The sequence below is a fragment of the Cladophialophora yegresii genome, assembly GCF_000585515.1.
Source record: "Cladophialophora yegresii CBS 114405 chromosome Unknown aczIN-supercont1.2, whole genome shotgun sequence".
NCBI classification, from domain to species: Eukaryota; Fungi; Ascomycota; class Eurotiomycetes; order Chaetothyriales; family Herpotrichiellaceae; genus Cladophialophora; species Cladophialophora yegresii.
The window spans coordinates 2,106,839-2,128,451 of record NW_006913046.1 but is presented as its reverse complement, the minus strand read 5'-3'; the positions used below and the strand labels follow the sequence as shown (position 1 = coordinate 2,128,451).

Here is a 21,613-nt window from a genome sequence, read left to right as displayed (position 1 = left end):
CCGTAGCTTTGAGGGTGTGAAAAATCCGCTGCGACGACTCTTTGGTCCATCCTCCCACGCTTCATCATGCTCCATCGCTTCATCGCTTCTATGAGCTGGAAAGGTGACAGGCTCACGACTCTGCTCGCAAAGGTGGTAATGCTCGCAAGCTGGGTCGAGATTTCGCTGTTGTGATGAATCAACACAAAAGGGGTCAGCCTCAGCGGCTCTCTGTTGACCGAGGTTCACCACTGATCTTTGGTGGTTATCCGATCTTCCAAGCTCAAACTTGTCACGAGGCAAGGCCGACTTCGCGGGACTAGCGTCTGCATACTGAGAAACGATTTCTTCAAGGGTGGTAGAAGCTCGACGTTTCTTCCGCTTGGGTTCAGTGTTTTCGTCAGAAGTTTCGAAGATTGCGCTTGACTCAGGGTGATGATCAGCCTCATGGAGAACAATATGCGCCGAGCGGACCTTTCGACACCGCAGGTTTCTCAACCGTATACCATCGTTGCCGAAAGATTGTGGCACGAGCGGCTCTTCGTCAGACGACGAACTTGACGGGCTGAGAGGGAAGCGTGTTCCACTTCGACTTGACGACTCTGGCTGGAGGCTCACTACTCTGCGACCTTGGATCTGGGCATACGCAGACGGCAGATCTGGGAACAGTGGACGAGTCGCACGGCGGTCCGGGCTGGAATAACACGTTGGAATCTCCATGCTGATATTTTGCATGAGAGCCGAATCCGAATGATGTGTCGACTCCAGCGAGGTGCGCCGGATGGATGGTGACAGCGACTGGCTTCGCGGCTGAAACCTTGGATGCTCCCCGTTCAAGGCGTAGGCATTACGCCTTTCATCGATCAGTCGAGCGTTCTGGTAGAAGTGAAGGCCAAAACTCGGAGTACGGGCGAACTTGAATTCGAAGGGGGTTTGAGCATTAGGCGTCGACTGGGATGGCTATCAACAGTGTTAAATTGAGAAGACGGGATCATGTGTGTACTCACGGATGACGATCGTTGTTGCGGTGTTGTGAGATGCTCTTTCACAAGACGATTGTGGCTCTTTCTACTCGTGGTTGAGGAAGGTGTTGTGATCGTGGACGAGGTCGGGCGGTCTGAAGCGTCAGCAATTCCTTTGTCAAGACGTGGTACGATGACATGCCTTCTTGTGGCAAGACAGTCTCTTGCACTCCATCAAATCGCGAATTCAAGGTGTGTTTGCCCAGAAAGGAGCTGGGTTGAACAGGGGCTTGCAGGTGGCTGAGCAACAATTCTGACTCTTTCTCTTTCTGATCACTAAGAGGAAGCACACAACAGTGGTCTGCGATGGTGTTTGTCCTGCTTTGTGTCCTCTTCAGGAGAGGTGGTGTGGAAGACTTTGAAGGACCAGCAGACAACGCTAGCGACCTTGGGTCCGGCCGTATAGAATTGCAGGCGGACAGATCAGAAAGACTGCTGGCCTCCACCATACGACACCAAGGAGCACTGGACGATCGGACATGCTTCATTTGTATGCGTCGACCGCTCCTCGGCGAACCCAGCTGGCCATCTTCCCCCGATTCCTGGTCTCTTTCCCTGCGCCTCTCGTTGAGACCAACAACATGGCGCCATCTCAGCTCTGCCAACTTCCACGACATTTTTGGGATCCACGACGCAGAAACGACCAGCAAGTGTGGGCTTTGGTCTCAGAGAATGTGGAATGAGACTAGGAAATTGAGCATGGACAAGCATCCAACTGGTGGACAGGTCAAGGACCAAGACGAAGACGCTCTGAAGGGGAGGCTGGGACAAGGATCCCTTCCAAAACTTCCAGAACACCAAAAGGCAGACCACAGGATGGAAATAACCACAGTCGACTCGCGGGTACAGGTGGTGAACGAGCAACTAGGGAGTTCAAGCAGGGTCAAAGCATGGGAAGAGCGGAAAAGGTGCAATATGAAGGCATGGCTGACCATGGCTCCTGCTAAAGCCATCCTGGAAGCAGCCATCAAGTCGTTGAGGCCAGCCTCACTGTTCAGTGGGAGGAAAGGTGCGAAGGAGGCAGCTGTAGTCAAGACCGAACTGGCTCGGACCTGCCTGGCATGATGGAGAACACTCTTTGAAATCCTCTTCCTGCCAGACGTAAAGCTGGGCAATGACGGCGCTGAATGTCGAGTGCAAACTTGCATCCAGTGTGGCTACATAGGTAGTGAAGACGATGGTACGGGGTAAAGTTGAAGACAAACTGAACCACTGGAGCCACTACGAAGGCGCATCCCAACACCGGAGCGCAGTTGTTCCGCTTGGGTTCATTGATGTCATCGATATGGGCCCATGACAGCCTCGCCCTCGTCTACTGTGATAATGCTCGTGGACAGAACGTCTGCAGTACCTATTTCCTATCACGTACCAGTCCTTTCTTCCAACGTGGACTACTTGAACGTCGAAATGTCGCTGGCCGACTCTTGCTGCACATGCGCAACACTTCTCAGCGATGTAAAGGTCCCTTACGACCCCGATTCTGAGAAACCCCTGCTGTACAATCGACGACTCGACTGCTGTTCGCGCTACATCTGCGCCAGCTGTCAATCTAAGAATCCGCGGTTTCAAGATTACTGCCCGTTCTGTCAGATATCCTCCGGTCCTTCAGCCTTGCCCAGAGAAGGGCTTCGACTACCTCCGTCCTACACAAAAACTCCGCATGCACGGAATGCTTCAAGGACGGAATCGCCACCACCATCGTATGACGACTTGCTAACGCCCAGGCGGGTGCCGGAGCAAAGCACAGAGCCTCCAGCTGACACTGAAGACACTGTCCACTTCGTCGGCTCGGACGACTCGTTGCAGGCTCTTTCCCTCGCATACGCAGTGCCGATCCCGATACTGCGTAGGCACAACCACCTCTACTCGGATCAACTACTCCAGGCTCGAAAATGGATCCTAATCCCCCGATCACATTACAACGGGCCCCCGCTTTCGACCCCACCCGACCCTGCTGAGGAGGAGAGAAAGACCAAATTGCGCAGGTGGATGGTTGCTACCAAATGCGCGGATTACAACGTGGCCCAACTGTACCTCAAAGGCAGTGATTACAACTTGGAGATCGCCGTGGAGGCCTTCAAGGCGGACGAGGAATGGGAGAAGAATCACCCGCTAGAAGGGAAGGGCAAGGATAAACCAAAACCAAGAAGCCGCTTTGGAAGAGGTGGGAGTTTATCGGGTCAGCTGTCATGACGATTCAGGTTGGTCTACGAGCCCATCGAGTGTGGGCCACTCGCTTCAAGATGAAGCGAAGGACTGCGTTATATTTCCTGGCAAGACCGGTTGGGGGCGTGGGACCTGGACCGAGGCCACCACTGTCCATTTCTTGTCCGGGATCTGCTGCAGGCGCTGCACCAAAGGATATGTCCAGGCAATATTACAGAATTTGCTGGTCGAGTATCGCTCCCTCTCGTCGACGGGGGGTTCCTCCCCGGCCGGATGTGCCAGCGCTTCAGCCGTTATGTACTTTGCGTTGGGAGAGCTAGTCTCCCGGGCTGGACCATTCGTTCCGCTGGTTGTGACGACATTGCGAGCCTCGTCTGCTAGGTACTGTTGAGCAGATGTAAGAGAGCGGCGTGGCCAACATGATTGATACCGAAGGTCGCTTCCATACCATCGATGGTATGGCGGATCAGCACAGGATTTGCAACCCCAGCATTGAGAAGCAGGGTGACGACGAGCGAAACTTATTCTTCTCCCAGGATTCGACGAAGGACCGGACATTCTTCTGGTCGCCCAGGTCTGCCGACAAGGACTGGACATTGGTCTGTCCGAGCTTTTCAACGCTCGCCTTTGCGCTGTGAGCGTTATCTTTACGCGAGGCAACAACAATGCAGTGGTCTGGTCGCCGTCGAGCGTTCTCAACAGCAGCTCGGAAGCCATTTCCAGTTGTGCCTCCGGTGACGAGGACTGACCGCGTGCACGTCGACATGTTGAATATGCTGGCTATGAGCACAGGATCGTGTCTCTGGCGGCTGGGGTGCGTTGTGCAACAAGAAAGGACACTCCTACATGAAGATAGACCAGCATACATATATGTATGCTCATCAAGTCAGGCACCTACAAGACAGACACAGCAGTCACTCGTAACACCAGCCGGTTTTCCGACATCCCCGAGACGATGGCCCTCACTATTCCATGTGGCATGTGGCATGTGTGCACGTATCTCGGTGCTGACATGCTGCCTTTCCCCTTAGTCGAAGTACCTTTGACCTACAGTCCTAAAAGTTGTGCCCTCACTGGATGACTTTCCTTCGTAGCGGCCGTGTTCGGCAGAAACTACGTCCTCATCCATATTCCGAGGTCCAGTGTTGCGCAGGCATAGCTCGGGCGTGTTGAGGAGATGAAGATGCGCCCGATAGTGAGCGGTCATAGACCAAAGGAAGGGAAAAGAATTAAGTTAAGCAATGTTGTCTATGTGACGTTTGTGTCGAAGGAGTAACTGATCACCCCGTTCTCCGTAGTCTGTAGACTTCGAGAAGACATCCCTCCTCGCTTGTATATGCCACTCAGCCTTACGGACGAATTGTCGACTTGCCAGTAAATTTGCCTGACTAATTACTTCGTAGTGATATCAAGCTTGAGCTGCAAGTCCCCCGGAGTTATACGGCCGACGAACGGACCAAGGAGGAACCTAAGCTGCCGTCGGCGTCGTGGAGGTCGCGCCCAGCGACAACTGTCCCATATCATCGTCTGAACTCAATCTCCTCTCTACCTTAGGTACGTACAACATATGCGGTCGAGCTACATACCTCCATCTGATACGATCCGGATGGACCTAACAGCTTATTCGCTTACGACGCTAGACCTCAAAGCAGTTGCCCTGGCATCAGGCCACCAGTGGGCGTTGTGACGAATACGACTCTTCAACTGTCGCATATGGCTGACGGTTCAGCCACAATCACCTCGCCTTGTGAGTTCTTCTACCTCTTCCTCTGTCTGTTCCCCGTGGTCACGCACAAAGGCTTTCAACATGTCCGTGTCCCTTTACAACGCCTGCGCTGTTGTGGGTGCATCCACCCTCAGCTACATCTCCTTCAAAACCCTTTCTACTCTTCTTTTCTACCTGCACTCCTCCAAGATACAGCGTTATCACCATGGGCACGAACCCTGGGCTCTGGTCACCGGCGCCAGTGACGGTATCGGCCTGGAATTCGTGAACCAACTGGCCCAGCGTGGCTTCAATGTCATCCTGCACGGCCGCAGCGAGACCAAGCTTAAGAAAAGGCTCTCGGAGCTGCAGCCGAAATACAAGACCAGCTTCAAGTTGCTTGTCCTCGATGCCACCGCGCCGGCTACTCCGGAATTTGACGAGACGGTCCTCTCGGCCGTGCAGGGTCTCAATCTGACAGTCGTGATCCACAATGTCGCGGGGAACGGTGAGGCAAAGGTCGACATGCCTATGTTCTTGGACTTCTCTGCGAAGCAGTGCGACGGCTGGATCGATGTCAACGCTCGCTTCACCACGCACCTTACGCGGCTGCTTTTGCCGGTGTTGCTCAAGAGCCAGCCCGGCCTGATGCTGTTCATGAGCAGTGCTGTGACGGAGATGGCCTCCCCGGGCGCCTCCTTGTACACTGGGGCCAAGGCCTATCTCGAGGCGCTGACGAAATGTCTGAACGTGGAGATGAAAATGCAAGGCCACGACATTGAGATGAAGTCTCTGACGACGGGCATGGTGGCCACGACGCAAACAGGCAGGTCTGAGAAGGACGTCTCCTTCGTGGTGGCGAGCACGCGGGCGTTCGTCCGCGCCACTCTCGCACAGGTGGGCTGGAGCTGGGGGACTCCGAGAATCACCCCGTACATCGGACATTGGGTGCAGTTCGGCTTGATCACGAGTCTGCCAACCAGGCTGCAGGACATGATTGTCATTTCGATGGTGAAAAAGGTACAAGCACAGATGGCCAAGCGGGACTAGCGCAACAGAACAGGACAGTATCAATCTACATACGTATCCGGAAACTTCAGACGCTCAGGAGCGTCCTGCTCCTGTACGACCAGCCAGTACAGCTTCCGGAGACTCCTTTCCTCCTCGTCATCACTCAGCCTATCATCTGCAATCTCCTTCATCTCCTTCTGGTACCTTTTCTCGACCTTTGTCCTATCCCTCTCGTACTCGGCCAAGACCTTGTCCTTCTCCCGCTCTAGCTTGGCCACGTCTCTAGTCTTCTGCTTCCTACCAGCACTCTCCAACTTGGCATCAATCTCCCGCAATTCCTTCCCCGTTTCCTTCTCAATCTTCCCTACCTCCCGCTCGAACTCCTGCTCCGCTTTCCGAGCCTCCCTGCGATACCCCTGATGCGCCTTGCCGCGCTTCTCGAGCAGCTTCTTCTCCCCCTTCGCCCGGTTGCGCTCGCTGACTTTCACGCTCAACCGACTCAGCGGGTTATTAGGCGCCTCTATCCCCAGCAAGGGCGCCACATCCAACTCCGCAATCCAGGGCTTCAACGCATCTAGCCTTCTCTGCTGCGCACTGATGTCGAGGGGCTCATCGTGGTCGCTCCCGCCCAATTCCAAGCGCGCCAACAACTTCGCCTTCTTGTCCAACTTGCCATCCGGGCCCAACACGCCCGGCACGCCCAGCAATTTCATCAACGCTTCCGTCTTTGCGATCTCGACTCGCAGACCCCTGGGTCCGAAAAGGTCGACGTTTGCCCGCCGCAGCTCCAACTCCGTGCGTCCATGCTGGATCACCCCCGCGGCCACCCCGGCCGTGAGGTTGATCACGCCGCCCGCGATCTGGGCCGCCGCGCTGGGCACGAAGCCGACGATGTTCCCTGCCAGCCCCAGCACCTGCAGGGGCGGTGACTTGACGGCTACGCGGTTGAGCGTGTCGAGGAAGGAGAGGAACGTTTCGGCCGAAATGCCGGACGAGGCCAGACAGGGCGGGTAGCACCGCAGGAAGGGCGCGCCGTATTGTGCGACGGTTGCGGGGATGGCGATCGGTTTGTCTAGCCTCGCGTGAACCGCAGACCGGGGACCATGCGCAACAAGGGGAAGGACAGGGTGTTGTGCCCGCGGAAGTGGCTCGCTGTGGCTCGCGTGGCCATATGGAGGTTGGGACGGTGTGTCCTTGCGGTCGACGTCGGCATCTGGGTACGTCGCTTCTTCGTACGCAGGTGGTCGAGGTCCATAACTCGGAGCTCCCGCGTCACACCAGTCTTGGTTGACGTAGGAGCTGGTGTAGGACTGCTGTTGTGGATGGGGCTGCGGTTGTCCACGTTCTGGGGAGGGATTGTAATGAGGCGAGCGAAAGCCAGGTTCTGATTTTGTGAAACTCATGGTGTGGAGACCCAACACAGACAAGGGTATTGATCACTACTGCAAGTCCTCTGGTACAGAAAGACACATGCAATATCAAAGAGACGTCGATGTGGTACTGTAGTGCCTTCAGTCTTGGGAGCGCATTGCGATCCTCTTTAAATACAGTACTGCGTGCGAAGCATATGCGTTCCTCTCATTGCAATCTACAGAGCGCATCAGCTTGCCCGTTGTGTCTCTATCCGCGAGGTCCAGTACAACAGCACCCAGCACTGCCCGATCTGCCTCGTATGACGAAAAGGTGAAGCTGAAGGGTGAGATTTCTCCACTTCATGCACCGCTAGAAAGAAGGGAGTTGGGCGAAGTCGAAAGTACATAGGTACTGTGCTATGTGAGTGCTCCGTGCAGGATACCCAACAGGGGCTCCACAGGGCTCATTCGCAGCCTCACAGATCCCCTACCAGAAGGCCCAGTCTACTCGTATCGGCAGGGTCACTAGAGATACGGGAATACTCCGTACCTACCTAGTAAGCATGCATGCAAGCACTACAAGCCGCAGGGACCACTGATCTGGACTGACCAGTCGGGATATTTCGGCCATGACTATTATGGACCTATCGTAGAATATACCGCAAAAGGAATGGTGTAGTTACAGTAGCACCCACTTAGATCGTGGTGTGTTGCGCCCAGCCCAATCCGGGTAAGGACTTGGATCGCCCTACTTGGCCCACTCCCGTACACAGTACGTTGTGATGGCATGACCCGGCACGACGAACCGAATTTTTGCGGCACAGCCTCATGAGGTGCGAAATCAGCTTGTCCCTTTCGAAATTGCTTTGCGGCTGATGATGTTGTTGCTGCTGGTGCCTGAGGGTCCTTCGCGGTGGGCTGTTTGTTCGTCCATCTGCAAAACATATCGCGCTCCAAGAGCCCGCCTATTTCGCTACTCTCAAGTGAAGGATGACAACACTTCTTGCATGCCCTGTTGTGCCGTCGGGATAGACGATACTCCGTATGCAGGCCTGAGTTAAATATAGGGTCTGGACGAAAGTTGTCCTGATACGCCTTCTTGCTGCCAATCGGCAGGTCGTGGAAAGCGCGCCGATAACATGTCTTTGTGATGGTAGTTGCTGGACGCGATAGCTCGCTGATCTCGCTGAGCTGGGTCGCCGGTTGGAGACCAAGACTCAGGTATTCGATCCCAGCTTCTCGAAGAAGGAAACGGCTGAAAGGATCAGAAAGTCGGTGATGCCCTTGGGTGCGTCTGGCGTCGCGCAGTGTAGATCAATGTGATACCCTCTATTTGCACCAGCCTTGCGCAATGCTGGAAAAGCCAAGATAGTTCCCGTGCCAGTCTGTCGTTTAAAGATAGCTCATCAGGGCGGGGATGGCAGAGGGGTCAAACACAATCGCGAGAGTCTGATGCTGGCCGGACCCATTGCAGTTCCTCCGCCACGAGTTTCACACTTGATGTAATTTCTGCTCAAAACCCTCATCCGTTCGACAAGGGGAGCTCATAAGCAGCAAGTGACTGGAATGGTCGGTGGGCGATACTAGAAGCCAGGATATGAGTCGTCCTTGCAAAGCAGTGCCTTCACAAACCAGCAGCGCTCCAGTCTAGGCAGGAAGCCTTTGCATTGGCCGCACGATTGAGCTGGTGGGAAGGAAGAGCAATCTGCGAGACATCATCAGCTCGCTTTGCACGAGCGGTTCGGACTGTGCACCTGTTCTGACCCTGCTGCGCATTGATTTACGATAGCATATTCCGCTGGATACGGGCGGAGACCGCGATTCCGACGCTGCCTTTTATGCGGAACGTAGTCCGATGAGAAAACCTCAACTTCAAATCATTCCATCAACACAGATTCCATTTCTGGATCTTCCGGTGCTAGCAACTGGTATGCATGCATTCGTGGGCCCAACGTGTTTCCACCCCTGGTTCCGCAGCCAGAATGGTAGGCTTGCTTCCTAGGTGGACAGATTGACGCAAGTCGAAACAGATTTTCCACCACGAAACCAGCTCATGATGTGTTTCGGAGACCAGCCGCGTGTCCTCAAAGCGTGCTGCGAGTATTGCCGACAAGAGGTCAAATAGGGAACAGGGCTTGGCGAGGAAGTACTCGAGTGTGAGGCTGGGACGGAAATGGATGTTGCAGGAGCACAAGGGCAACCGTTCCGAGAACGGTGTCTGTCCGAGGCTTTCAGCGAGCCACTGTACAGTACGGAGTATTGTGCGTGGATTTGACAGGTGCTCCAGCCATAAAAATATATTCAAGCTCATGTAGATTCTGCAGAACGCAACCCGACGTACAGAGTAGTTGTACTCCCCAGTGGTACGGAGTAGAAGAGAATAACTGGTACTCAGGCCGCCGAATGTTGCCACCCAAGAATTACTCCGCAGCCCGGTTCAATAATCGCCACTAACGCAGGTTCTTGACGCGTTCGTGCTTGCACCCAGTTGAGAGCAATGCGCGTCAGGCGGGGAAATGAAGAAAAGTGGTTACGGGTTTGACCGTGTCGGTTGCATGTCGACGAGACCTCAAAAGTACAAGTCTTTGCTCGATAGTGATGATATGAAGGGGTTCTCAGACGATGCTTTCCAACAATTTTCAACCCCTCAGATTCCTTTCACCACGTAAACAAAGCACTAATTAATCGATCTCAGTTGACCAATTAATTAGTTCCCTCTCACCTTCACCTCACCAACTGCCCTCATGTCACGTTTCCGTCGCATGAGTCTGCCTTCTCTATGTACTGCTGAGGCTATCCTATCCGCCCCTCACGGTCGCGACCTGCCTCAGCCCACTTGACTCCGTCCTACGCCACATCTGCCTGAACTTCTTTCACTGTACCGAGACAACACCACCCCACTTCCAACCATTCCCATATATCCAACATGGAGGGACCGTCAGATCCAGCGCTGCTTGCCGAGATGGAAGACCTTCGCGACGAGATTGCCCTTAAGGAAGCCATTCTCGAAAGTCTCAATGACGATGGCAACGGTTCCGAGGACGAAGAGTTGAGGAAGACGGCCAAGAAGGAACTCAAGAGGCTTCGCAAGCATCTTCGTGTTCTGCAACCTGCCGCAAATAACGAGGAGGACGAACTTGATCCTTTGCAATCCCTTGATCAAATACCTGGAAGAACGCCCGACTCCCGTACCGTCAGTCGCCCGCCTCAGCCCGCCTACCGATCAGACCATCTTTCTGCTTCGGCCCATTATCCACTTCCGAGCCGCAAGCGACAACGCGCACTCTCCGACGAGGAGAGACAAGACTCCTTCAAGTCTCGACGGACAACTCCCACCTCTACCCTCACACCTCCTTCGCCAGCAGATTCATCTGACGGGTTGGACAGCCTTGACGATCCTTTCCTCGACTCCTTGTTTGGGGGCTTGACAAAGGAGGAGCTAGAGCATAACCAGGAGTTCTGGAGACAAAAACAGCAGGAAGAGAATGATGAGAAATTCGCCCAGAGTCTCTCTCAAGAATGGGCAGGCGGATCAGCCACGGAGCCGACGCAACCTACACTGCCATATCGTTCTGACTATACACAGTCGTTCCTCAGGAGCGATGGCTCATTCGTCAAGTCGGAACCCTCTGACAATGCTAGTCGCTCGATCACCATCAAAGCGGACCCAGGCCCAGCCTATATGTCTCCGACGAGCATGCGGGAGGACCCAGCGACTTTGAGACCTGTCAAGCACGAAACCGCGCGACACGGTACTTTCAGAGCCGAACTGGGCATGAGTCCCTCACTGTCCATGCCTGGAGCATTCCCGGACGCCCTCCCACAAAATCAAGCCTATGATAGCCTTGGGGGCCTCTCTGTGTATGGTAGCCGAGGTAGTACTGGCCTCGGTACTGACAGTCCAGATCAGTACGCGCAGCCGCTTGGTCAGTTGGATCCAAATCTCGACGCCATTCGCCACGGTGCTTTCGAGCGGTCCTACGACGGAGGCCGGGAACATGCGCAGACACAAGCCGAGTTGAGACAGCTTTTACAACATATTCGTCCTGACGAAGAGCTCACAGCAGATCAGATGCCGGAGCAGCCTCCGGGTTTGAAAGTATCATTGATGCCACATCAGTTGAGTGGCTTGGCTTGGATGAAGCGCATGGAGGAGGGCACTAATAAAGGGGGCATTTTGGCAGACGACATGGGCCTTGGAAAGACGCTTCAAAGCATCGCGTTGATGCTCGAACGCCCACCGCCCGAGAACAAGCATCGACCAACGCTAGTTGTGGCGCCCGTCGCGCTCATGCATCAGTGGAGGCGTGAGATTGAGAAAATGGTTCGACCACGCCATCGCATGAACGTCTTCATTCTTCATGGCGACACCAGAAAGGCGACATGGTCGAGTTTGAGGGCTTATGACATTATTCTAACCACCTACGGACTGCTCGCGTCCGAGCTCAAACGCAAGGCTGTGCTCGATGAGAAAGCCAAACGATTGCAGAACTATGTGCCCACCCCTGCCGAGGACTGCCCTGTTTTGGGAGACAGATCTCGCTTCCACCGTGTTATACTGGATGAGGCACACAATATCAGTAAGTCAACTTCGCCCTTAGATGTGGGTTAGCGATCGACATTTGTCTGAACTGTACTGTTTAAACTATTACTTTCTGCCGTTGCCATGGTTCCAAGTCTCCCTCAAGCGAAGCAGCTTCTGACGAATCTACCAGAGAATAGAAACACAAAGGCTGCTCACGCAGCTTGTCGTATACAGGCCGACTACCGTTGGTGTCTGACAGGTACGACGCAGTTCCCTTTTTCGGTCAACGCCAGAGCGGACTTTTCGACTGCAGGCTGGCGACCATGGATCAACTTCAAGAGCCAGAACTGACATTTCACAGGGACGCCCATGATGAATGAAACGGAAGAGATGTTTAGCTTGGTCAAGTTCTGTCGAATCCGTCCTTATTGTACGTACTCCAGAATCCCGCCGGTTTTCTCTTCGAGGATGTCCTGTTCGTCCTGGAGCCGTTCGATGCTGATCTGCGATAGGCGATTGGGAGAGATTCCGGAAAGATATTGCCGCTCCCTTGAAGAGAAGACACGAAGCTCCACAGGAACGCGGGATGGCAACTCTCCAAGCATTGCTCCGTGCCATCCTACTCCGACGGACCAAGCAATCGAACATTCATGGCCAACCGATTCTTCAACTCCCTCCGAAAGAAACGACGGAAGATCGAGTTGTCTTTCTGGAGGACCAACGTGAATTTTATTTTGCCCTAGAGAACAGTGCACAAATTCAGATGAACAGATGTAAGTCTACCTTTTCTGGAGTGGCTGGAACTCAGGTGGCAGATTGCTTGGCTATTGTTATCCTTATTGTCGACAGCTGACGCGAAAATGCAGATCTACAAAGGGGTACTGTGGGACGACACTACGCCAACATACTGGTATTGCTGCTTCGTCTACGTCAGGCAGGTCAGTACTATCTACAATCTCTTCGGCGCTTCAAATCCCTGTTCACCTTCTAGTCCTGTGGAGCTAACAGCTTCAAAGCATGTCACCCCTTTCTGGTCACTGCAAGCAAAGATTTTGTTCAGCTCCCTGGTGGAGAATTGACCACGGACGTTCTCATGCGAAATGCTGCACAACTTGATATCAAGGTCGTTGAACGCCTGAAGCAACTCGACGCTTACGAATGTCCGATTTGCTTCGATGTCACCGAGAACCCCTCCTTGTTCTTTTGCGGGCATGCCGTGAGTACTCTCATAAATTGAACGTGTCTGTAACAGTGCATGCTAATAGGCTCTTGCAGATATGCGGCGATTGTCTTAGCAGGTTGACTGAAGACAGAAACGACAATGGCGCCAGACCGAAATGTCCACAATGCCGCGCCGACATCGACATCAATAATGTTACGGATTACACCAGTTTTCTTCGTGTCCATTGTCCCGAGCACGAGTCATTGCAGGAGCTGGATCTACACATGGATGGGGGGTTCGTCTCAGACTCTGACTCCGACACAGATGATGAGAGCGATGATTCCGACGAAGGAGATGATCTCAATGGCTTCATTGTCTATGACACCGACCCGGATGCCGAGTCCAGCGTTCGGAAGCCGGCGCAACCACCCAAGAAGAGCAAGAAACGTTCTAAGGCCAAGTCCCAAGTACGAGTGAAGCAACCACCAAAAAGCCTTGCACAGCTTCGCAAGGAGGGCCTGCGTAACAAGAGCGCAAGGAGAAGGTATCTCAAACGCTTGAAGAAAACTTTCGAACCTTCGGCAAAGACGATCCGGACCTTGGAGATTCTCGAGGAGATCAAAGGCCGCGGTGAAAATGAGAAGACGATCGTCTTTTCCAACTTCACTTCATTTCTGGACATCATCGAGACCACGCTCTACGATCACAAAACGCTTAGTAACTACGTCCGTTACGACGGGTCGATGAGCAGCAATGAAAGAAATGACGCCGTCCTCGAATTTACGGAGAACCCGAATTGCGGCATAATCTTGGTCAGTCTACGGTCTGGGAACGCGGGCTTGAATCTGACAGCTGCGAATCATGTCATCATGTTGGATCCTTTCTGGAATCCCTTCGTCGAGTACCAGGCTGCGGATCGCTGCTATCGCATTGGACAGCAGCGCCCAGTCACCATTCACAGAGTCCTAATAGGCCAGGACGACTCTGAGGACGGGAATTCTCTGAGAGCCCCCGCAGATCCTTCAGTGGGTTATACAGTCGAGGACCGGATCCTGAACCTCCAAGAGAAGAAGCGCCGACTGGTCGAAACTGCGCTCGATGAATCGGCAGGCCGGCAAGTGTCTCGGCTCGGTGTACGTGAGTTGGGTTACCTCTTTGGGCTCAACAGCATTTGAGCCCATCCGACTCGTTAGAAGGCCCTATCAGCAGACAAATCCCTAACCCTATGTACAACATATCGCCATTTTCAGCCATGGGACACTCTACAGTGGCTCATGACGATACAGCATGACTCGGCGCATGACATCTAGACATGAAATAAAACAGGCAGCGGGCTCACGCCCATGGGGATACGATTTATGATAGCATGAAGTAAGGTGCCTTAACTGGTGTCGCAGGTGTCGGAACCCTGGATATCTCTAGCAGAGGTTCACGTTTTTCGGGAAACAATGAGAGACTGCGGTCTACAGTCGCATAGGTACTCTAGCATAGGATGAAACTGCATAAAATCTCAATCAGATATGGACATTGAGCACAGCTGTAAACCGTCTCTGGGCAGAAACAGGGCTTATGCATATCGTTAATATACGAAGATGAATCTTCGTTCTCTCAGTCGGTCTTGTCATCAAAAGCATGATGACCCGTCACATCTTCGAAGATCTTGACCTTCGTCAGAGGCATCCCCGGTTCTTGCCTTCACTCAGCTCATGGACACATCGTTAATAAATGCAGGCTTCCCTAGGCGTTTGTGGGTGCTTGAATGCTTCTTGTTGAGGATCATGAGGTAGAAGACTTGGGCGGCGTACAGTCCAATAAGTACGACAAACAAGGCAAGACTATTATTCCTTGGTCAGCAAGCGATTGGCGAGGTGACCGATACCAGGCTTTCTTACTTTGAGAGTAACCCTCGATGGTAAAGCGGTGCTTCTCCCGTGGTGTACAGGTTGGGTCCGAGAACGTTACCAGCGCATTGGGCTATGAAGAGGGCCCCAGTGGTGACCTGTAATGCGTCAGCCATTGATCGTCGAGAGTGAAGGTTTCGAGGATTACCTTCATCTTCGTCTCTCCAGCAGTGTTGGCCGCGGACCACGAGTAGATCAACGGTGCTACTGCCATCAGTGCTGGCCAGACAGAGTCAGTCTGCGATAGTACTTACTGATGCCGGGATAGATCGATATCTGTTCTTGTCAGCTGCGCGCCAGCCACTGGAGGACACGGCCTGACTCACCAAGTAGTATGCCACCAACAAAGGCGCCTTAGCCAAATAGCGAGGCGTATGCCAGAGTCGCCTTGTCCAGAGCTTGCAGGAAGTATATCCCAAGCACGACCGGTAAAATGAACAGGTCGATCTTTTTCAGGACTCGGGAATTGTTCTCCGGAGGCAGGAAAACCCTTTGGCCTCCCGCGTCGGCGAGAATCTTGTTGGCTTTGTCGAGCTGCGGTAGGTCGTCGACGTCAGTCTTGTTCTCAACATGGTCGATGGGTGCTTTGACGCCAGAATCTCCCATCTTAATTGTTCAGGCTGTAGGCCGGATAGTCACCTGTGCCGGCCGATTTTCGAGATGACGTTCGAAATATCCGTCGCTCTGGCCGCCGGGGATGTAGCTATCATAAATACCCCTTAGACGAAAGGTTGCATCGCCTTGAAACTGGGGGGTCATTCGATCTCGACTTGCGATACCCATGCCGCCTATGCTTTTCTGGGGGATCACCGTTCATCATACCCTGCAGGGTGGACAGGTCGACTGATTCCGCTGTCCAGGAACGGGGCAGACATGACTGGGGACGATCTGCGGCACCATCAACGCGGGGAGACCAGACGAAGAAGAGGGCCAACGCCGTCGGGCCTGTCAGCGCAAGTAACGAGGCGAATGGGAGCAGCAATGCCGTGGATTGGTAGAGCAACGCCAGATTGCAAGGATCGCGCGTGGCAGCCGGCTTCCGATGCCTGCCTCTTCCTCTGTCACTTCTGCCGTAGCAGCGTGTCGGGCGTCTGCCTTTCATCACCTTGTCGACCCGAGGGACACCTCGCAAATATGCCCGAACAACTGATCCTGAAGCATGTGGGATGCGTCAAATTGAGTACTGTGCTCGAGTATCCCTATCAGCAAAGCCCTTCTTTCGTGAAGGTCGTGCTTCCTTGTCGACAGCATCTTCTGCTCCATCCCGAGTGCTTTCCACGTCGCCAGTATGCCGCAGCTAGAGAATATCCCAAAGTTCTACAAACAGGTCGCCGCAGAATCGAAGAGACCTGGAGCACTTCATCTTCAGTCTAATGATCTAGAGACGAAATTCGACTTGACCTTCGAGCCAGTGTTGCCCAACGTGCTCAGAACCACATTCTCTTCTACGTCTCACCCGCTCCCGCCATATCCGTCCATACCTCCACCAGAAGGCGACATCTCAGGGACCAAGGTCACGTCGTTCCGGCCGAGCGAGCAAAGTTGCGTTACTGAAGTTGGCAATGTCAGGGTATCAATTGAGTGGAGTCATGCCCCAGTGGTAAGCTTGAGCTGGCTGGACTCGGATGAGGTTCTGCATTCTGATCTCTCGTTCCGTTCTTATGTTGTCGATGGCCCCGGTATTGCTCACTATACGCAACACGACCGAAAAGCTTTACATGTTGGACTTGGAGAGAAAGCTGCGCCGATGGATCTCACGGCTCGCCATTTCCAGATGTCGGCAACGGATTGCTTCGGGTACGAAGCTTACGCGACTGATCCGATGTATAAGATGATGCCCCTGTTGGTGAAAGCAACGTCGCATGGCTGCATTGCGATGGTCTCCACAAGCCACTCGAGAGGTTCATGGTCCGTTGGCTCCGAGATCGATGGTCTATGGGGCCACTTTAAGGTCTACAGGCAAGACTACGGCGGGCTGGAGGAATATCTGATCGTGGCACGCACGCTGAAGGATGTGGTGTACAGCTATGCGCAGCTCGCTGGGTTCCCGCTTCTCTCTCCACGTTGGGCTTACGGCTACATCTCTGGTGGCTACAGGTATACTGCTCTCGATGATCCTCCGGCACACCAAGCGCTTCTAGAGTTCGCGGAGAAGCTCAAGAAGCATGATATTCCGTGCTCTGGCCACCAGATGAGCTCCGGTTACTCGATAGCCGAAACCGAGCCCCGAGTGCGCAACGTCTTTACCTGGAACAAACATCGGTTTCCGGATCCCGAAGAGTGGATTCGGCAGTTTCATGCCCAAGGCATCAAGCTGTTGACGAACGTCAAGCCCTTTGTTCTCGCGTCACATCCTGATTACGAGTACCTGGTAAAGAAGACTGGCCTGTTCACCGATCCCAGAAGGAAGAAGAACGCGGAGATGCGGCTCTGGAGTGCTGGTGGCGGTGAAAGCGGGATCGGTGGCCACCTTGACTTTACTTCGGCGGCGACGTATGAATGGTGGGCTCGTGGTGTCGAGAGGCTGAAAGAGCAAGGCATTGATGGCATGTGGAATGACAACAACGAGTACCCTCTACCCAATGATGACTGGCAGTTGGCCCTCGAAACGCTGCTGGCAGCCAGGCCCGACGCACCGAATAAGCTTGGGCTCTGGGGACGTGCTATGCACTCTGAATTGATGGCAAAGGCGTCGTACGAGGGTCTCCTACGAGCGGAACCTGGTGTGCGGCCGTTCGTCCTGACTCGCAGCGCGAGCATCGGAACGCTGCGATATGCGTCAAGTTCTTGGAGCGGCGACAATAGTCAGTTACCCTCAAGCATCGGCCAGTATCTGCCAACCTTCAAATTGTCCTGATCAGGTGTGGGAGGCTAACAACGACGCAGTGACATCTTGGGAGTCGATGAAGGCTGCGAACGCGATATCGTTGAATGCCGGGATCAGCTTGTTGCAATGTTACGGTCACGATATCGGCGGCTTCGAGGGCCCTCAACCTTCTCCCGAATTGCTGCTCCGTTGGATTCAGCTGGGATGCCACCAAATCCGCTTCGCAATCAATTGTTTCAAAACGTCGCCGCAAGACAACCAAGCCGGGGAGGTAATTGAGCCGTGGATGTACCCGGAGATTACGCCACTGGTACGCATGGCGATCAAGCGACGCTACGAGATCATGCCGTACATCTACTCACTCGGTCTTGAAAGCCACTTGGCAGCAAGCCCGCCGCAGAGGTGGATCGGTTGGGGTTACGAGTCAGATCCGGAAGTTTGGACGAAGCCGCTGAAGTCCGGCGAGGAGCAATATTGGTTCGGCGACACGCTGCTGATCGGCGGAGTCTACCAGCCTGGTGTCGACACAGCCAGAATGTACCTGCCCCGACGTGGCGAAGGTGGATTTGACTATGGTTATGTTAACCTGAACGCACCATATGATCACCTTGCATCTGGTCAGTGGGTGACGGTGTCGTCGCCCTGGAGGGAAAGCATACCCATCTTTGCCAAAGTTGGTGGAGCGCTACCTGTCGGGAAGAGTGTCCAGACCCGGATGCCAGGTGATACCAAGCCAGCCTGTCAATCGCTCCCCGAAGACGATTATCGCGGCGTTGAGATCTTTCCTCCCAAAGGAAGCTCGCACGGTACGGCGTTCACCACCACTTGGTATGAGGACGACGGCATGTCTCTCCACCCAGACATATCGTCTTTTACTGTTTCATATAGTAGCTCGGCACAAAAAGTGGCTGTGTCTTTCACTCCGGCCCTCGACAACCTCTTTCTCCCACCCTGGAGAGAGTTAGAATTCATTTTGCCACGTGGAGACGAGAGGTATATCGAGTCGACTGACGGGGTCAGAATGCAACGTGTCGAGTCGCCAAGCTGTGGCAGGGTCCGCTTTAAAATGCCTGTCTTTGCCCAAGGTGGCGGCACCGGCCATGAGATCAATGGGCAGCCTCAGTAGACTTCACCATCGCCACGATTAGGAGTCTGGAGTGGAAAGGATGGACGCGGAGCTGGCTTGGAATAGAGGGGGTCTCGTCGTTTCCGATGCCGCTCAGGGCTCCTTGCCAAGAGACGGACACCAAGACCACAAATCTGGAAGGCGTAGTGCCTCCGAACGGCGAGTCCGCATCCTGAACTACACAGTACGCTGACTGACACTTGCCGGGTCGTTCAGTGTGGTACCTGAGAGCCCCGATGCTCGGTGAACGGTCTGGTCTAGCAGATGAACGGACCACGATGGACCCAGGCAAATCGGCGATCATTTTGCTATCAATCAGATTAGATCAGAAATCAGATGGAGATAAGATAAAAATTTTCGGCGCTTATCCTTATGTGGCCCCGATCACCGTCGCATCGGGCGTGTGTCCTCCACCCTTCGTCCACTTCCTTTTCTAGCGAACTGCCTCTCTGACTCTACTACCCAGTAGATTGCTTTCGATCCAGCCAAGACTGGGCTCTCGTGCCTTACTGGAGGTTAAGATGCCTTGCTCTCTTGACCAAGCCCGCTTATGGACGGACAGAGGTGAGACCACGTTCTACTCCGCTCAAAGTCAAGCACGAAGCGACCGCGGAGTTACAACCGCTCGCAGGCTAGGGCTCCGCTAAGTCGAGGATGAGCAGGCTCGTCTAGAGCTTGGAGGATCCTTGGCTCTGGCGCCGATAGAACATGGTCTCTCGGCGGGGCATATGAGTATCGCAATGGCGCACTCTGAGATTAATGCCGCAAACCACGCCCAGGTAGGTATATTAGCCAGCCAGTTTCTTCTGCTTTTCCGCCCGGTCAAGCTGTTATCTTCAGTGGATGGTCACAGAGCTCTGGCTCCCTGATCAAGCTGCCCCTTGATTTTTCTATATCCCGAGCACTGCCTTGCAGACGTCGACCAGCACGATGAAGTTCAATATAGCCCGGGTCACGCCCGCGACCTTTGTACCGGTTGCTGTGAACGAAAAGCAGAACGATTCCGAGGCGGCTACGCCGTCATATGATCCAAAGGAAGTCAGAGTATCCTCTGAAAGCCCTGGGGCTGCCGAGTCGGACTCTGAGGGCGTCGATAAAAATGCCCAGGCCGGTGTTCAAAAGATCGAAGCGACCACATCGGTCTGGAGCAAGAACCAGCTAATTGTTGCCTATGTCTTGTATGTCCCTTGTGCGCCCGGTGCCTTCTGAACGGTCAGTTGATGGCTATTTGCAGGATGTTCCTCATCTACTTTGTCGACTCGATGCAGCAACAGATCACCGGCGTCTTGACACCCTATGTGACCAGCAACTTCCAACTCCACTCGTTGACTGCCACGACTGGGATCCTGTCCCAGATCATCGGAGGTCTATCGAAACTACCGCTGGCGAAGATCTTGGACGTCTGGGGCCGGCCGCAAGGCTTCATCATTATGGTCTTTCTGCTCGTCATCGGTCTCATCATGATGGCTGCTTGCCAGAACGTCGAGACATACGCTGCCGCCCAGGTGTTCTACTGGGTAGGCTACAACGGTATCGGCTATTCCCTGTCGATCTTCATTGCAGACACGTCCCATCTCAAGAACCGAGGGTTGATGTATGGCTTCGCGTCGTCGCCGTACATTGCAACAACCTGGATCGGTGGCCCAGCAGCGGAGAGCTTCCTCGCCGGCGCAGGCTTCAGGTGGGGATTCGGAACCTTTGCGATCGTCACGCCTGTGGTGTGCTCGCTGCTCTTCTTCCTCTTCATCTTCAACTACCGCCAAGCCAAGAAAGCAGGTCTGATGCCCGTGGGCGAGAGCAACAGGACAATCTTGCAGTCAATCCAGCACTACGCCGTCGAATTCGACTTGTTCGGCCTGCTCCTCATCACGGCCGGTCTGGCACTCTTCTTACTGCCCTTCTCGCTCTACTCGTACCAAGCGGACGGGTGGCGCTCGCCCATGATCATCTGCATGCTGGTCTTCGGCGTCGTTTTGCTCGTTGCATTCGCCCTCTGGGAGAAATACCTGGCCCCCAAGAAATTCATCCCCTGGGAACTTTTGACTGATCGGACCGTGCTGGGCGCCAACGTCCTCGCCGCCGTGCTGTTCGTCAGCTTCTACATCTGGAACGCCTTCTTCTACTCGTTCCTCATCGTGGTCAACAACCAAACAGTCACCCATGCCTCGTACATCACCAACATCTACAGCATCGTGGCCTGCTTCTTCGCGATCCCCGTGGGTCTCTACATCCGGTGGCGCGGCCGCTTCAAGAACATCTCCCTGTACTTCGGCCTGCCGATCACGATCCTCGGCGTGGCGCTGATGCTGCGCTTCCGCCAACCCGACACCAATGTCGGGTACATCGCCATGTGCCAGGTGTTCATCGCCGTCGGGGGCGGCGTGCTCGTCATCTGCGAACAAATTGCCGTCATGGCCGCCGCCTCGCACCAGCACATCGCCGTCGTGCTGGCCATCGAGGGCATGTTCGCCTCCGTCGGTGGGGCTATCGGCTCCACCATCGCAACCGCCATCTGGACGGGCCAGTTCCGCGACAAGCTCCTGCAGTACTTGCCCGTCGAGGCGCGCGGGGACGTCGATCTCATCTACGGCGACCTCGTCACGCAGGCGAGTTACCCTCTGGGTTCGCCGACCCGGGACGCCATCAACAGGGCGTACGGCGACTGTCAGCGAAACATGCTCATTGCGTCGACGGCGTTCCTTGCCCTGGCTGTGGTGGCCGTTGCCTTCTGGCGTGATATTTACGTCAAGGATCTCAAGCAGGTGAGGGGCCGGGTTGCTTGACGTGTATGTAGAGTGTAGCATGTAGCATGTAGCATGTAGTGATGGAGTTGAGTT

The 21,613-nt window shown here is 54.3% G+C and overlaps 9 protein-coding genes across 9 annotated transcripts; 5 read left to right on the top strand and 4 right to left on the bottom strand.

Moving 5' to 3' along the window:
- Nucleotides 1-2,408: 2,408 nt before the first annotated feature.
- A1O7_02697 (uncharacterized protein) lies at nucleotides 2,409-3,194 on the top strand (the record flags this gene model as incomplete). Its single annotated transcript, XM_007756728.1, has 1 exon — nucleotides 2,409-3,194. One exon carries the CDS (start codon nucleotides 2,409-2,411, stop codon nucleotides 3,192-3,194), a length of 786 nt encoding a protein of 261 aa, XP_007754918.1.
- Nucleotides 3,195-3,633: 439 nt separating this feature from the next.
- Nucleotides 3,634-3,933, bottom strand: A1O7_02696 (uncharacterized protein; the record flags this gene model as incomplete). The annotated part of the gene is made up of 1 exon (XM_007756727.1): nucleotides 3,634-3,933. One exon carries the CDS (start codon nucleotides 3,931-3,933, stop codon nucleotides 3,634-3,636), a length of 300 nt encoding a protein of 99 aa, XP_007754917.1.
- A 1,041-nt stretch (nucleotides 3,934-4,974) lies between these two features.
- A1O7_02695 (uncharacterized protein) lies at nucleotides 4,975-5,922 on the top strand (the record flags this gene model as incomplete). The annotated part of the gene is made up of 1 exon (XM_007756726.1): nucleotides 4,975-5,922. The coding sequence occupies one exon, from the start codon at nucleotides 4,975-4,977 to the stop codon at nucleotides 5,920-5,922; it is 948 nt and encodes a 315-aa protein (XP_007754916.1).
- A 20-nt stretch (nucleotides 5,923-5,942) lies between these two features.
- A1O7_02694 (uncharacterized protein) lies at nucleotides 5,943-7,286 on the bottom strand (the record flags this gene model as incomplete). The annotated part of the gene is made up of 1 exon (XM_007756725.1): nucleotides 5,943-7,286. The coding sequence occupies one exon, from the start codon at nucleotides 7,284-7,286 to the stop codon at nucleotides 5,943-5,945; it is 1,344 nt and encodes a 447-aa protein (XP_007754915.1).
- A 2,875-nt stretch (nucleotides 7,287-10,161) lies between these two features.
- Nucleotides 10,162-14,097, top strand: A1O7_02693 (uncharacterized protein; the record flags this gene model as incomplete). The annotated part of the gene is made up of 7 exons (XM_007756724.1): nucleotides 10,162-11,815; nucleotides 11,951-12,019; nucleotides 12,122-12,190; nucleotides 12,273-12,533; nucleotides 12,627-12,698; nucleotides 12,777-12,976; nucleotides 13,036-14,097. 7 exons carry the CDS (start codon nucleotides 10,162-10,164, stop codon nucleotides 14,095-14,097), a joined length of 3,387 nt encoding a protein of 1,128 aa, XP_007754914.1.
- A 524-nt stretch (nucleotides 14,098-14,621) lies between these two features.
- On the bottom strand, nucleotides 14,622-15,037 carry A1O7_02692 (uncharacterized protein; the record flags this gene model as incomplete). Its single annotated transcript, XM_007756723.1, has 3 exons — nucleotides 14,622-14,757; nucleotides 14,815-14,921; nucleotides 14,972-15,037. 3 exons carry the CDS (start codon nucleotides 15,035-15,037, stop codon nucleotides 14,622-14,624), a joined length of 309 nt encoding a protein of 102 aa, XP_007754913.1.
- Nucleotides 15,038-15,177: 140 nt separating this feature from the next.
- Nucleotides 15,178-15,429, bottom strand: A1O7_02691 (uncharacterized protein; the record flags this gene model as incomplete). Its single annotated transcript, XM_007756722.1, has 1 exon — nucleotides 15,178-15,429. One exon carries the CDS (start codon nucleotides 15,427-15,429, stop codon nucleotides 15,178-15,180), a length of 252 nt encoding a protein of 83 aa, XP_007754912.1.
- A 682-nt stretch (nucleotides 15,430-16,111) lies between these two features.
- On the top strand, nucleotides 16,112-18,776 carry A1O7_02690 (alpha-glucosidase; the record flags this gene model as incomplete). Its single annotated transcript, XM_007756721.1, has 2 exons — nucleotides 16,112-17,627; nucleotides 17,710-18,776. The coding sequence occupies 2 exons, from the start codon at nucleotides 16,112-16,114 to the stop codon at nucleotides 18,774-18,776; spliced, it is 2,583 nt and encodes an 860-aa protein (XP_007754911.1).
- A 930-nt stretch (nucleotides 18,777-19,706) lies between these two features.
- Nucleotides 19,707-21,559, top strand: A1O7_02689 (uncharacterized protein; the record flags this gene model as incomplete). Its single annotated transcript, XM_007756720.1, has 2 exons — nucleotides 19,707-19,954; nucleotides 20,011-21,559. 2 exons carry the CDS (start codon nucleotides 19,707-19,709, stop codon nucleotides 21,557-21,559), a joined length of 1,797 nt encoding a protein of 598 aa, XP_007754910.1.
- Between the last annotated feature and the right edge of the window lie 54 nt (nucleotides 21,560-21,613).